The sequence below is a fragment of the Xenopus tropicalis genome, chromosome 6 (genome assembly GCF_000004195.4).
Source record: "Xenopus tropicalis strain Nigerian chromosome 6, UCB_Xtro_10.0, whole genome shotgun sequence".
Classification (NCBI taxonomy): Eukaryota; Metazoa; Chordata; class Amphibia; order Anura; family Pipidae; genus Xenopus; species Xenopus tropicalis.
The window spans coordinates 17,419,427-17,432,738 of record NC_030682.2 but is presented as its reverse complement, the minus strand read 5'-3'; the positions used below and the strand labels follow the sequence as shown (position 1 = coordinate 17,432,738).

General features: G+C 40.9%; 1 protein-coding gene across 1 annotated transcript; it reads right to left on the bottom strand.

The window, feature by feature from the left end:
* Positions 1 to 1,321: 1,321 nt before the first annotated feature.
* Positions 1,322 to 5,883, bottom strand: LOC105947596. The gene is made up of 6 exons (XM_012965124.3): positions 5,755 to 5,883; positions 3,446 to 3,533; positions 2,936 to 3,313; positions 2,235 to 2,466; positions 1,976 to 2,062; positions 1,322 to 1,745 (listed from the first exon to the last, which is right to left on the bottom strand). Exons 1-6 carry the CDS (start codon positions 5,866 to 5,868, stop codon positions 1,601 to 1,603), a joined length of 1,044 nt encoding a protein of 347 aa, XP_012820578.2. The 5' UTR covers positions 5,869 to 5,883; the 3' UTR covers positions 1,322 to 1,600.
* Between the last annotated feature and the right edge of the window lie 7,429 nt (positions 5,884 to 13,312).

The following is a 13,312-nucleotide window of genomic DNA, read 5'->3' as shown; positions in this document are numbered from 1 at the left end:
GTAGAAGTGCCTAACCACTCTGTGGGAGCCAGAACTCTTAATGGTTGGTAGGGGTTCAAAAACTTATTTCACTCAATGAAATGCAAATCAGTTGCTATCTTTTATTTAAAGTTATTTTTTCCATTTTCCTTTTGATGTGCTATCTGCCACTGTTAAAATAAACCTACCATTGAAATGATACTGTTCTGAGACTTTTCATTTCTTTGTCATTGGACAAACTTACAAAATCAGGGAGGGGTCAAATAATTATTTCCTCCACTGTATATATTTCAAAATTCTTAAGGGGACATTGGCATTGTAGTACATAAATTACAGCTGGGGATTTATCCTGTGTTTTTTACCTTTATGTTAAAACCGTGTTTTCTCTTCAACAAAGTTACAGCCTTTACAACCCCCACATCTTAACATCCCTTTTGGTGTGTAGGTAGGGCCGCCATCAGGGGGGCACAGGGGGGACAGTTGTCCCCGGCCAGACACTTCTTGCTTTAAAGGGGGCCCGGCCGTGATACAGTATTTTTTAGCCCGGGCCCCCTTTAAAAATTCCGGGCCCTGTCATTGGTTCATTGGTGGTCAGCGGGTAATTTGATTGGTCGCGCCCCTTGCATACGTGTGACGTCAGCACGACCTTATAAAAGTGAGGACGCAGTGGTGGGTGAGCTGAAGGATGCAGCGATGACTGGAGCCTGAGGGATGCAAACTGCACCCCATATACCTGCCCCAATACTGAGGTTGGGAGTAGAGGTAGATTTTTAACCTTCAAACTCTATTTACTTTGCCATCATCACTGTAGATATGTAGTGGGAAGAAGGGGCCAGAGCACAGTAATCAGGTCAAATTACACTCCATCCCCTAAAGCAGTGATCCCCAGCCAGTGGCTCACATGTTGCTCACCGGCCCCTTGGATGTTGCTCTCAGTGCCCCCAAACCAGGGAGTTATTTTTGAATTCCTGACTTGGGGTCAAGTTTTGGTTGAATAAAAACAAGATTTCCTACCAAATAAAGCCCCTGTAAGCTGATAAGGTGCATAGAGGCCCCTAATAGCCAATCTTAGCCCTTATTTGGCTCCTCCATGAACTTTTATGATGCTTGTGTTGCTCTCCAAGTCTTTTTACATTTGACTGTGGCTCACGAGTAAGAAAGGTTGGGGACCCCTGCCTTAAAGAGTCAAGCATTGCTTTATAACATACCCCTACCAAAGGCCAGGGATTCAGGACATATATCTGCCAGACATGGAACTAGGCATTAGGGGACTAACCACCTATTTTATCACAGCACCCACAATGAAAACATTTAATTAGCACCAGCAAAAGTCTTATTTTTACATTTCATTTTATTTCAAAGATGCAAAAAGAGATGCAATCCAGGCTTATAGCTCCAATATGGTGCTATGAAGAACTAAACAGGTATTATTATTATTATTAACATTTATTTATAAAGCGCCAACATATTCCGCAGCGCTGTACAATAAGTATCTGTATGTACACGTATGTCCCCCTAACCTACCCCGCACCAAAGGGAGCCGCATTGGGCTCCCTTCTTTCTATTGATGCGGCCCTACACATTTGCCACCATTTGTGGCCTGTGGTTTCTCTTTAAGAGATCACATCTCATCAATTTCCTCTTCTTCTTCAGTCTCCTCCTCATCAGTCTCCTCTTCTTCATCAGTCTCCTCTTCTTCATCAGTTTCCTCTTCCTCATCAGTCTCCTCTTCATCAATTTCATCCTCAACTTCAAGAGTTGTTGCACTACAAAATAACAGCATTGTTTTATTATCTAATCTGCTTTTCTGGTGCATGATTGGTTTATAACACAAATAAAAGCATTATTAATGTATCCTGGGTACCTCTGCCTTTCACTAAATAATTGTTTGTAGAATTAATGCAGAATGTATGCATTCCATGATAGATAAGATAGAAGGGAATGCAAAGTGATGGATTTAGGAGACTAAAAGCAAAGACATTTCAGGCTTACTTACCTCGGAGACTGAGCTGCTGGGGTGCTCACTTGTGGGTTTTCCACATCCCCAGATTCAACTTTGTGCTTCAGTTTGCAATACAGATAACTGTAGGAATAAAACAAGTTTACAGGTTATGGAGACTTTCTTAATATGGAGCTATTATTAATTATTATTGTTGCATCTATGCCCTTTAAATAATGTCTAACACTTTATAAACAGAAGCATTTGGGAATTACTCTAAACAAGCAATCTACAGGTAATTGTGTGCTTAACTTACATTGCGACTGCTAACATGATTGTGACTATCACAAGAAGCGGTACGGTAATCTTCAATACTGTAACTGCCATGCTCTCGGTGGTATCAGTGGAATCAGTGGAATCAGTGGAATCAGTGCTGACTGTAGTAGCCGGCCTTGCTCTGCGTTTTACAGTAGTTGCAGCGGTTGTCGTTGTCGTTGTAGTGGTTGGAACTGTTGTAGTTTTCTTGTGCCAAAATGCACGTGCCTGAGCTGTAAAAAACAAAGATGAGTAAGTAAAGAGTGCAACAATGACTGATATAACCAGGGTCGGACTGGGCCGCCGGGACACCGGGAAAAATCCCGGTGGGCCCCAGCGGCCCAGTCCGACCTTTGCCGCCGCTCCCCGCTACTGACTGTTCCTCCCCGACGCGTTCAATTTATACGCACTCGGGGAGGACGTCAGGCGGGGGCCCTTCGGGGGGGTTAGGGGGGCCCTTGGGGGGGTTAGGGGAAGCGGCTGGGGCACCTGCAGGGCCCCTGGGGCGGGAGCCCCGGTGGGCCCTGCACCCCCCAGTCCGACCCTGGATATAACAAACAAGTAAGATGGGGCAGTCACTTTAATGCCCATACAAGTGTAGGGCCCACAAAGCATTCAACAATAGAGTTACAAATGTATATGAGATTTTTCTTAGCCAAATTCCCAATTTCCCCATTAAAACATGATGTTTCAAAGACTTACAAGATTTCTTTTCATCCGAAATGACAACTTTAATCCTGGAAGAGGGTTTATACAGCTCCTTATTCACCGTCATCCAGAATTCATATATTCCACTGTCCGTGTCTTCTGTGGGATTGATAATCAATGTACAATTCCCACTGGGTACCAGAGTTACAAAGAGCTGGTACTTCTCACTGTTGTCATGAAAGGTCTGAACACCGCTGCTGTAAAAATGGATTAAAGGGGTGTACTTCCCCCCACCTTCAGGAACTTTCCCCCATTCCATTTCAAGATCGGCTGGATTGATTGGATGTTCTGGGTAGAACTTGCATGGAAGTAGATTCCATGTCTCAGCCTTAAGTGTGACTTTGTGTCGGAATAAAGTGATGCCTTTCACAGCTGAAAAAAATAAAACAAACAGCAATGTAAGAACTCAGAGCTACAATCTATATGGTTATAGTGTAATTAGACATGGAGAGCTAATCATTTATACTGGCACATCGGTGCAAAATAATAGAATCCTATAATTACCTGATGTGGTCTCACAACAAGGGAGTAGCCCAATAAGCATCACAAAAACAAAAGGACCAATCACTAAAGGTCTCTTATGGTTCTTCTGCTGCACAAAGAGACAAAAAAGAATTAGGGGATGAACCTTTGAAGGGGTTTTTCACCTTTAAATTAACCTATAGTATGATGTAGAGGGTGCTATTTTGAGACAATTTGCAATTGGCCTTCATTTTGTATTATTTGAAATTTTTTTATTTTGCTTTTTTGTTCAGCAGCTCTCCAGTTTGGAAATTCAAAAGCCATCTTGTTGCTAGCGTCCAAATTAATCTAGCAACCAGGCAGTGATTTAAAGGAGAGACAGGAATATAAATACAGGAGGGCCTAAATAGAATGATAAGTAATATAAAGTTTCAATAAAACTGTAGCCTCGCAGAGCAAGTGTTTTATTTATTGCTGGGGACAGTGACCCCCATTTGAAAGCTGAAAAGAGGCAAAAAAGAAATGCAAATAAACAAATAACAAATTAAAAATGAAGACCAGTTGAAAAGTTAAGAATAGGCTGTTCTATAATATACTAAAAGTTAACCTGAAGGGGAACCACCCCTTTAAAATCAATAAATCTTATATTACATGATCATGGATATAAATGAAGTATCACGGCCCCTGTACTTATACACCTAGTACTGTGGTATTGAAACCATTATCTGAAAACCTGTTATCCAGAAAGCTCCAAATTACAGGAATGGTCATTTCCCACAGATACAATTTTAATCAAATAATTTAACATTTTGAAACATATTTGCTTTTTCTGTGAAATAACAAAACAGTTCTTGTTCTTGATCCCAAATAAGATATAATTACCCCTTATTGGGGGCAGAACAGCCCTATTGGGTTTATTTAATGGTTAAATGATTCCCTTTTCTCTGTAATAATAAAACAGTACCTGTACTTGATCCCAACTAAGATATAATTACCCCTTATTGGGGGCAGAACAATCCTATTGGGTTTATTTAATGGTTAAATGATTCCCTTTTCTCTGTAATAATAAAACAGTACCTGTACTTGATCCCAACTAAGATAGAATTACCCCTTATTGGGGGCAGAACAGCCCTATTGGGTTTATTTAATGGTTAAATGATTCCCTTTTCTCTGTAATAATAAAACAGTACCTGTACTTGATCCCAACTAAGATATAATTACCCCTTATTGGGGCAGAACAGCCCTATTGGGTTTATTTAATGGTTAAATGATTCCCTTTTCTCTGTAATAATAAAACAGTACCTGTACTTGATCCCAACTAAGATATAATTACCCCTTATTGGGGGCAGAACAGCCCTATTGGGTTTATTTAATGGTTAAATGATTCCCTTTTCTCTGTAATAATAAAACAGTACCTGTACTTGATCCCAACTAAGATATAATTACCCCTTATTGGGGGCAGAACAGCCCTATTGGGTTTATTTAATGGTTAAATGATTCCCTTTTCTCTGTAATAATAAAACAGTACCTGTACTTGATCCCAACTAAGATATAATTACCCCTTATTGGGGGCAGAACAGCCCTATTGGGTTTATTTAATGGTTAAATGATTCCCTTTTCTCTGTAATAATAAAACAGTACCTGTACTTGATCCCAACTAAGATATAATTACCCCTTATTGGGTACAGAACAGTCCTATTGGGTTTATTTAATGGTTAAATGATTCCCTTTTCTCTGTAATAATAAAACAGTACCTGTACTTGATCCCAACTAAGATATAATTACCCCTTATTGGGGCAGAACAGCCCTATTGGGTTTATTTAATGGTTAAATGATTCCCTTTTCTCTGTAATAATAAAACAGTACCTGTACTTGATCCCAACTAAGATATAATTACCCCTTATTGGGGGCAGAACAGCCCTATTGGGTTTATTTAATGGTTAAATGATTCCCTTTTCTCTGTAATAATAAAACAGTACCTGTAATTGATCCCAACTAAGATATAATTACCCCTTATTGGGGCAGAACAGCCCTATTGGGTTTATTTAATGGTTAAATGATTCCCTTTTCTCTGTAATAATAAAACAGTACCTGTACTTGATCCCAACTAAGATATAATTACCCCTTATTGGGGGCAGAACAGCCCTATTGGGTTTATTTAATGGTTAAATTTAAAGTATGGAAATCGAAATTACGGAAATAACCGTGTGGACCAATATTTTAAAATCTGCTGATTTTCATAACCGCATACCGGTATCATATGTTAGTTACATGCATTCATTTCAATAAACTCTGTATATAAATATCTGTTATTAAATCTTTGGAATTCTAAAAATATTTTTTATACTTACAGTTCTTTTCTTCACACAAGATTTCATAATTTTACAAATAGTACAGTTGTTATTTTTGAAAATATGTTGATATAAAATAGATAAAAGATAGAATAAGATTGATAGTTGTATCATCTTAAGTTTCAAAAAGCGAAATGAGCTGGGAAAGGGAAACTTCCCCTATTGAAGCTGCTGTGTTGATGATGTCACAATGCCAGTTACTATAGCAACCAGTTTGTGCCCTCAGCAGTAAACAAGCTGTGGTAATGTTCAATGTTCAAACTCACTGCACCTGTATCGATGATGTCATAATGGCTTATCCGTTACTATAGCAACAAGCTGGGGATAGGTGTGAAACAAATGAGATAAAGAATAAGAAACAAACACAAAATGTATTTCAATTACAATTTACTTTTTAATCATTATGCTTTATTTATATAGCGCCACTGTGTTGCACAGCACTTTACAGAGATAATTCTGAATTTATATCTATTAAAGAAAACAACTTTTTTAATCATTTTACTTTATATAGCGCCAATATGTTTCACGGTACTTTCTAATTTCACATTAGCTTTCTAATTTAGGGGCATATTTATCAAGGGGTAAAACTGAGAGCCTGCTCTTTAATAAATATGCCCCTAATGAATCCTAGAAAAATCCTATACAGCTTAATAGAGAGCTGTGACATTTCAATCTGAGCAAACCCTTATACCCTTTGATAAGTCTGCACAAAGGACTAAGAATACCATAACATGCAAACAGATATTCTAGTTCAAGCAGGTGCCCTGTAAATAATTGGTTTGTGATTGGTTGCTATGGGTTACTAGACACGGTGCAAATGTTTATTATAGTACCGCCATGTTGTTAGTGCAAATAATAAGCAGTGGGCAAAATGCCCTAAAGGATGGGTTGATATGGAACTGTATTTGCCCTAGGCCTGCTGAATAGTAAGGGCTCACTGGCAGAAAAATAGCCTTGTCGGTTAATTAAAGTCCCTATTATATTATAATTCTATAGTTCTGTGTTTAATGAACCGTAGCTGGGTGCCTGGGTCAGAACTTGGGTCAATTAAAAAAAAGAAGTAATGCAAGGGTGATTGCTAATTACTGGGGATTATAACAGTGTGTATTCCAACCTTAGCAACCAATAAGCAACCTTAGCAGAAATATGATCTTTGCGACCCATGGAGACTTCAGCGCCTGGCAATGGACGATTTCACATTTCATTCTTTAGTACTTCTTATTCCTGAATTGATTTCTTTTTGGTCATAATTTACTTTATTCTATAAAAGAGATTTACTTTATTCTATACAATAAATCGGGAATATCACTTCTTCTGATTATGCTCCTGTCCTTGGGCCGCAAAGTTTTGTCTGCAGACACTGATACATTACTTGTAATACCCTCCCCTAAGTCAATAATGAACAAGTTGAACAAAATGGATCTAATACAGAACCCTGTGGAACCCCACTGAGAACCTTAATCCAAGTAGAGAATGTACCATTAACAACCCCCCTCTGTACCCGATCCTGTAGCCAGTTTCTTACCAACGTGCAAACCACTTCACTAAGACCAACAGACTAACTTAGTGTGATTAGACCTTCTAACGGTTTTTGGGTCAGTTTGGCATGACTTATTATACAGGTATCAGACCCCTTATCCGGAAACCCATTATCCAGAAAGTTCCAAATTACAGAAAGGTCATCTCCCATAGACTTCATTTTAATCAAATAATTCACATTTTTAAAAATGGTTTCCTGTACTTAATCCCAACTAAGATATAATTACCCCTTATTGGGGCAGAACAGCCCTATTGGGTTTATTTAATGGTTAAATGATTCCCTTTTCTCTGTAATAATAAAACAGTACCTGTACTTGATCCCAACTAAGATATAATTACCCCTTATTGGGGGCAGAACAGCCCTATTGGGTTTATTTAATGGTTAAATGATTCCCTTTTCTCTGTAATAATAAAACAGTACCTGTACTTGATCCCAACTAAGATATAATTACCCCTTATTGGGGGCAGAACAATCCTATTGGGTTTATTTAATGGTTAAATGATTCCCTTTTCTCTGTAATAATAAAACAGTACCTGTACTTGATCCCAACTAAGATATAATTACCCCTTATTGGGGGCAGAACAGCCCTATTGGGTTTATTTAATGGTTAAATGATTCCCTTTTCTCTGTAATAATAAAACAGTACCTGTACTTGATCCCAACTAAGATATAATTACCCCTTATTGGGGGCAGAACAGCCCTATTGGGTTTATTTCATGCTAAAATTATTTTTTAGGGCATGCTAAATTCTAGAAAGATTCCTTTTCCAGAAAACTCCAGGCCCTAAGCATTCTGGATAACAGGTCCAAAAAACAACTTCAACTACTATATAAAGGGGTAGTTCACCTTTAAATTAACTTTGGGTATGCTGTAGACAATGATATTGTAAGACAATTTGCAACTGATTTTTATTTTTTGTAGTGTTTCAGTTATTTAGCTTTTTGTTCAGCAGCTTTCCAGTTTGGAATTTCATCTGGTTGCTAGGGTCTTGATTACCTTAGCAACTTGGCAGTGCTTTAAATGAGAGACTAAAATATAAATAGGAGAGGGACCGAATAGAAAGATAAGTAATAAAAAGTAGCAATAATAATAATTGTAAGATCACAGAGCAATAGGTTTTGGCTGCCAGGGTCAGTGACCCCCATTTGAACGCTGAAAAGATGTAAAAGGGGAAGGCAAATCATTTCAAACTATACAAAATAAAAAATGAACACCAATTGCAAAGTTGCTACAATATACTAATAGTTACCACGGCTTTAACTGTGTAAATATTTTCATTGATTCTATTCATTCATATTTATTTTCCCTAATGCTGGGAACTGAGAACAAGTGTCTTAATGTGCCCATACACCTTCAGATCCGCTCGCTTGGCGATGTCGCCAAGCGAGCGGATCTTCTCCCAATATCCCCCACCTATGGGTGGGCGATATCAGGAGAATCCAGGCTAATTCGGTCGAATTTTAAAGACGGGATTAGGCAAAGTCGGTTTGGGGACCGCATCAACGAGCCGATGCGGTCCCCGATCCGACTAGATTTTTTAACCTGCCCGATCAATATCTGCCCGATTTCAGGCCAGATATCGGTTGGGCAGGCCCGTCGGTAGGTTTATGGTTAGAGCCGCAAATATTTTCAATTTCAGGCCCGTCGGTAGTGCCCATACACGGGCCGATAAGCTGCTGAATCGGTCTAAGGGGCCCATATCCGCAGCTAGAATCGGCACGTGTATGGGGACCTTTACCCTTATGATTGTGGTACTATGCCTGGTCATTAACAATATGCATTTCCAGCATTATTTGGAGTGCAGCCTTCATCATACTACTCATTCCCGGCCCAGGACGTTCCTTAATGAGCCCCCCCGCAGCTCAGATATTGTTGCCCTTTTGCTGAGGGGACCATACAGGTGGCGCGCAGACCTTCAAGCAGTAAAACAAGCTCCTAGAACATAATTAGCAAGACTGATTGTTTGAGTGGGGGGGTGGGATTAAAGAGTATCAATTATTGATTGTGGTGTAATTTAGCCAACTGCTGTTTGTCCAGCTGTGTCAGAACAAAAAGCCCCCTGAGATGTTATCACCTGTTATCAGTCTAAGTACACACAAGAGCAACCTACTTTTATGTCCCATTAGACACACAGTCAATAGGCCCCAAATCCCAGCAAAGCATTCACCTGGGCCCTTTCTGATGTATTGCAAGGTCAGCCGAGCCGCTCAGGCGAAACCTTACACCCAGGGGTCGGTGGGAAGGTCAACCAATTATGTGAAGTTCTACAAACACAACTGGAGATGTCCTATTTGGCTTTCCATGACAAACAGAACCTTAAACTGATGCCTTCAATGTTAGGTGGGAAGGTGTTAAACCCTGTTCATCCCTCGTGTGGACCATAAGATGTTTTTTTTATCAGGGCTAATTGCTTGAATTCCTTCCTCCAAAGAGATTAACGGTTAACGAATTAACGTATGGTCCATTGTTGGGTTGGGGGTCAGTTATGTAGATAACAAGTACAGAAATATGGCTGCTGCTATACAGGTAGAACATCTGCCCCAGAGGACAATGTTGGTCATATCCTGGGATCACAGCTCCAGAGGCCAATATTTCCATCACTCGCATACTGTATAGTATTTGGGTTCTGTTTAACCACCATTCTGCCCAAGTTTTTAGCTTTAAACGACAAGGGAAGGCCTTTGCTGTACATGGCCTCCAAAGATGGCGGCAGGGTTGTGTACAGGGGGCAGGACGGCATACTGGCCATAGGAGCATTGAGGACATCTTGTGTAGCATCTTCTCAGGTGGCCTGCTCTTGTGAGTAGATACTTTTAGAATGCAGCATAACTGCAAGTCACAGCTGTGATTTTTTTCACACAGGGGAGTGAAAACAGTTGCAGGTAGGGGGAAGATAAGAAACGGAATATTTATCCTTTTTGTGAGATAAGTCATTGAGAGAACTCTTTTCCTTGGTACAATAATGCAACCTTGTCCCTTGCATGGCCCCCCAGTTGCCTCCCCAGCACTCCAGACACCCCCGTGAACCCTCTTCCTACCACTAAATTCATCAGGAACTGGTACTGACAGGGGAGTAAGCCTACTTGTGAAGGGGTAGCCTATAGCCCAGGGAATGCTGGGACATTCAGGGGAATAGTGGGAGGAGAGAAGAACCAGGGAGGATCTTGGAATTAGTACCCAGCAAAAGGAAGACATTATCAGATACTCATAGGACCATGTTGAGGAGAGGAACCAACCAGAAAGGAGGGAGCTGCTTAGGTCACTGAATGAAAGAACCAGTCCATGTTCCTGTATGTTTAGATATATTAGAATAGAAATGTAACACATAGACCTGTGTATTAAAAGGTGAATAAAAAGTCCAGGAAAACACACTAAAGGTGTCACTTCTCCTACACGATTCTAAAACTTCAAACACAGGTTAACTTGCCCTTTAAAATTCGGTTGAAGAGATATACTATTTGGAACGAGGGACTGCGGTACAGCTAGTTGCTGTTAATGGAAACCCACAAAACAAGTTCAAGGAGTGCTTTTGAAACTGAAAGTTTTGTTTTCTAGGTTTCATGATATTAGCAGTTTTTACTCTACTAATATAAAGAATTTGGACAACACCACCACCTGCAAATTTTAGCCAATCCGACACAGTTGCCATAAAATTGAATTAGTGAGAAAAGGAAAGCCCTGTGGTGTTGCCAGTGTTGGACTAGGGTGTCTGGGGCCCACCAGGGCTACTGCCTGGGGGCCCCACACCCCAGACGCTTGACCTGATGTCGAACCCTTCCCCCCACCATGCATTTCCTTCTTGCGGCTGGGATGGGAGGGTGAGAAGTGCTTACACATGTAGTTACCAGCAGGGGGAATGGGACCACCAGGTTCTTTCCCGGTGCCATGTCGGCCCAGTCCGACTGAGGAAATGACAAGACTTTCCTTCTCTTACTAACTAAATTTTCTGCTGTGTCCGATTTGGTCAAAATCAACCACCAGGTGGTGCTGTTGTTTCAAAATCTTTATATTAGTAAAGTAAAAACTGTGTAGAAACTGCTAATATTTTGAAAACTACAAAAAAAAATGTAAATTGGAAAAAGTGCTCACAATAGTACCCTATACAATCTCACATTAACTTGTTTTTAGGGTTTATATATCTTTTTTGTGCTTTGATACCTATACGGTGCATTGCAGAAGCATTCAGACCCTCAGTCAATTCAACAGATATGAACCAAAGTCCAGAAACCTTTCACCTAAGGGAAACAGTATGGCAGCTTCCATTTCTGCACGAAAAATAAGAAATAAATATTGCGTATAGTTAACCGAACTGAGATGTTCTGCTGTGTTTTTAAAGGGAAATAAATGGAAGATTAATCCTGCTCATAAAAGGAACACATTTTCCCCTTAAAGTTCTTTCATTGGAACGAGAGCGGCAGAAACCTGAACCCTGAGACGCGCTCCCTTTAATATGGAACCGTCGGAGAGCGTTTCAGCCAGTTTGGCCTTTTAAATCTTTTATCCCGATGTAGAAAGCAGCCGGCGCAACCCAATATGGAGAAATAATTTCCCCTTGTGCGAGTCTGGCCCAGCTTGTGGCATTTCTTTATATCGTCATTGTCATTGCACAGAGCCAGCGAGAGTGGCCCCTCTCAGGGCAGCCATAACAGACAGCGCTGGTCCCAAAGGAAGCACAGAGCACTGCAAAGGAGAGGTTAAGAGTAGAAGGTTCTAGATATTAAAATACAGACTTGGCAAAGAGGCTTGATATCAAATATTGCATCATTTTAATGGAATTCCAGTCCGATTAAAGGGGAGATCGACATATTGCAGGGGGTACATTGGAAGTGGGAGGGGGGGGTAGTTTTTCCCTGTTAGCACTTGCATTGCATGCCTGCATGTATACTGAATATATAGGCAAATGGAATGTTGTCTGTGCACGCCTCAATATGTGCACCCACTCAGCTTCCAAAATGGGGTTCCCCTGGCCCCAGTGTTGCGGAGCCCTGTTATTTCACATAAAAACTGAGCCACAGTAGCTAGGAAAACTCTAAATGGAAGGAATCCCTCTCCTAGAATTATCTACAAGGAAAAGCAAATGTGGGGAATAAGAGGGGCTGTGTTCACTGCGGCTGGAATTAATGTGCGAGTAAGGAATTAGGAAGTGCTCTATGGGGTTAGAAAACTGTGAGTAAAACACAGGCACAGAGCTGCCCATTCTGGGTGTTACTAACCTTTGTTGTAACTTCTGCCGTTTGGGTGAATTCACAAAACATGTACATAAAATGATTACAAACATACACCGATATCATTATAAATATCCTTCACACCAGTCCCTGGCCCAGCAGAGCTAACAATCTAAGTCCCATAGCAATCAATCAGCAATTGGTTTAATCAATCATCAACTAATAAAGGTGCTCAATTGCCCCAGTGCAGCAACCAACCAGGCCTTCAGTTTCATTTCCCAAGTGGTGGCACTTAGGAAATGAAACTGGTTGGTTGCTGCACTGGGGCAATTGAGCACCTTTATTAGTAAATCAGCCCTTTGTGTTTGCTGGGGTTGCATCAGAATAACCTAGAGTTTTAAAATCTTGTTAAAACCAATAATTTCAGGCCTAGGATACCAGCGAGTAATGGGAACATCCTTTGGACCAGGACACAAATCCCCTTGTAGGACCAAGTAGTAAATGGCCTATAGCTCACTGGGATCCACTCTTACCCCATGGTGCAAGTGCTAGAGTGCCAAGGGGAGCAAGAACATTCCACTTTGCAAGCACTCATGCCTTGGGGTAAGTTGTGCTCCTTGCTCTGGATTGAAATGATGTGCAAGTAAGGGGGTGGGGGGTGGGTAGGGGGCAGTTAGAACAGTATTCATTGGGGAAGTCACTGGTCTCTGCACCTGAAACAGAGCACCGCAGGGTTGGACCAGATCCCCACCGGCGCTCCCCCCTGACCTCCTGTCCCAGAACTTGCTGAAGACAAGTATAATGTACATGTGTGGAGGCCTTTGGGGCAGCGGCCCCGCTAGGCCCACAAACC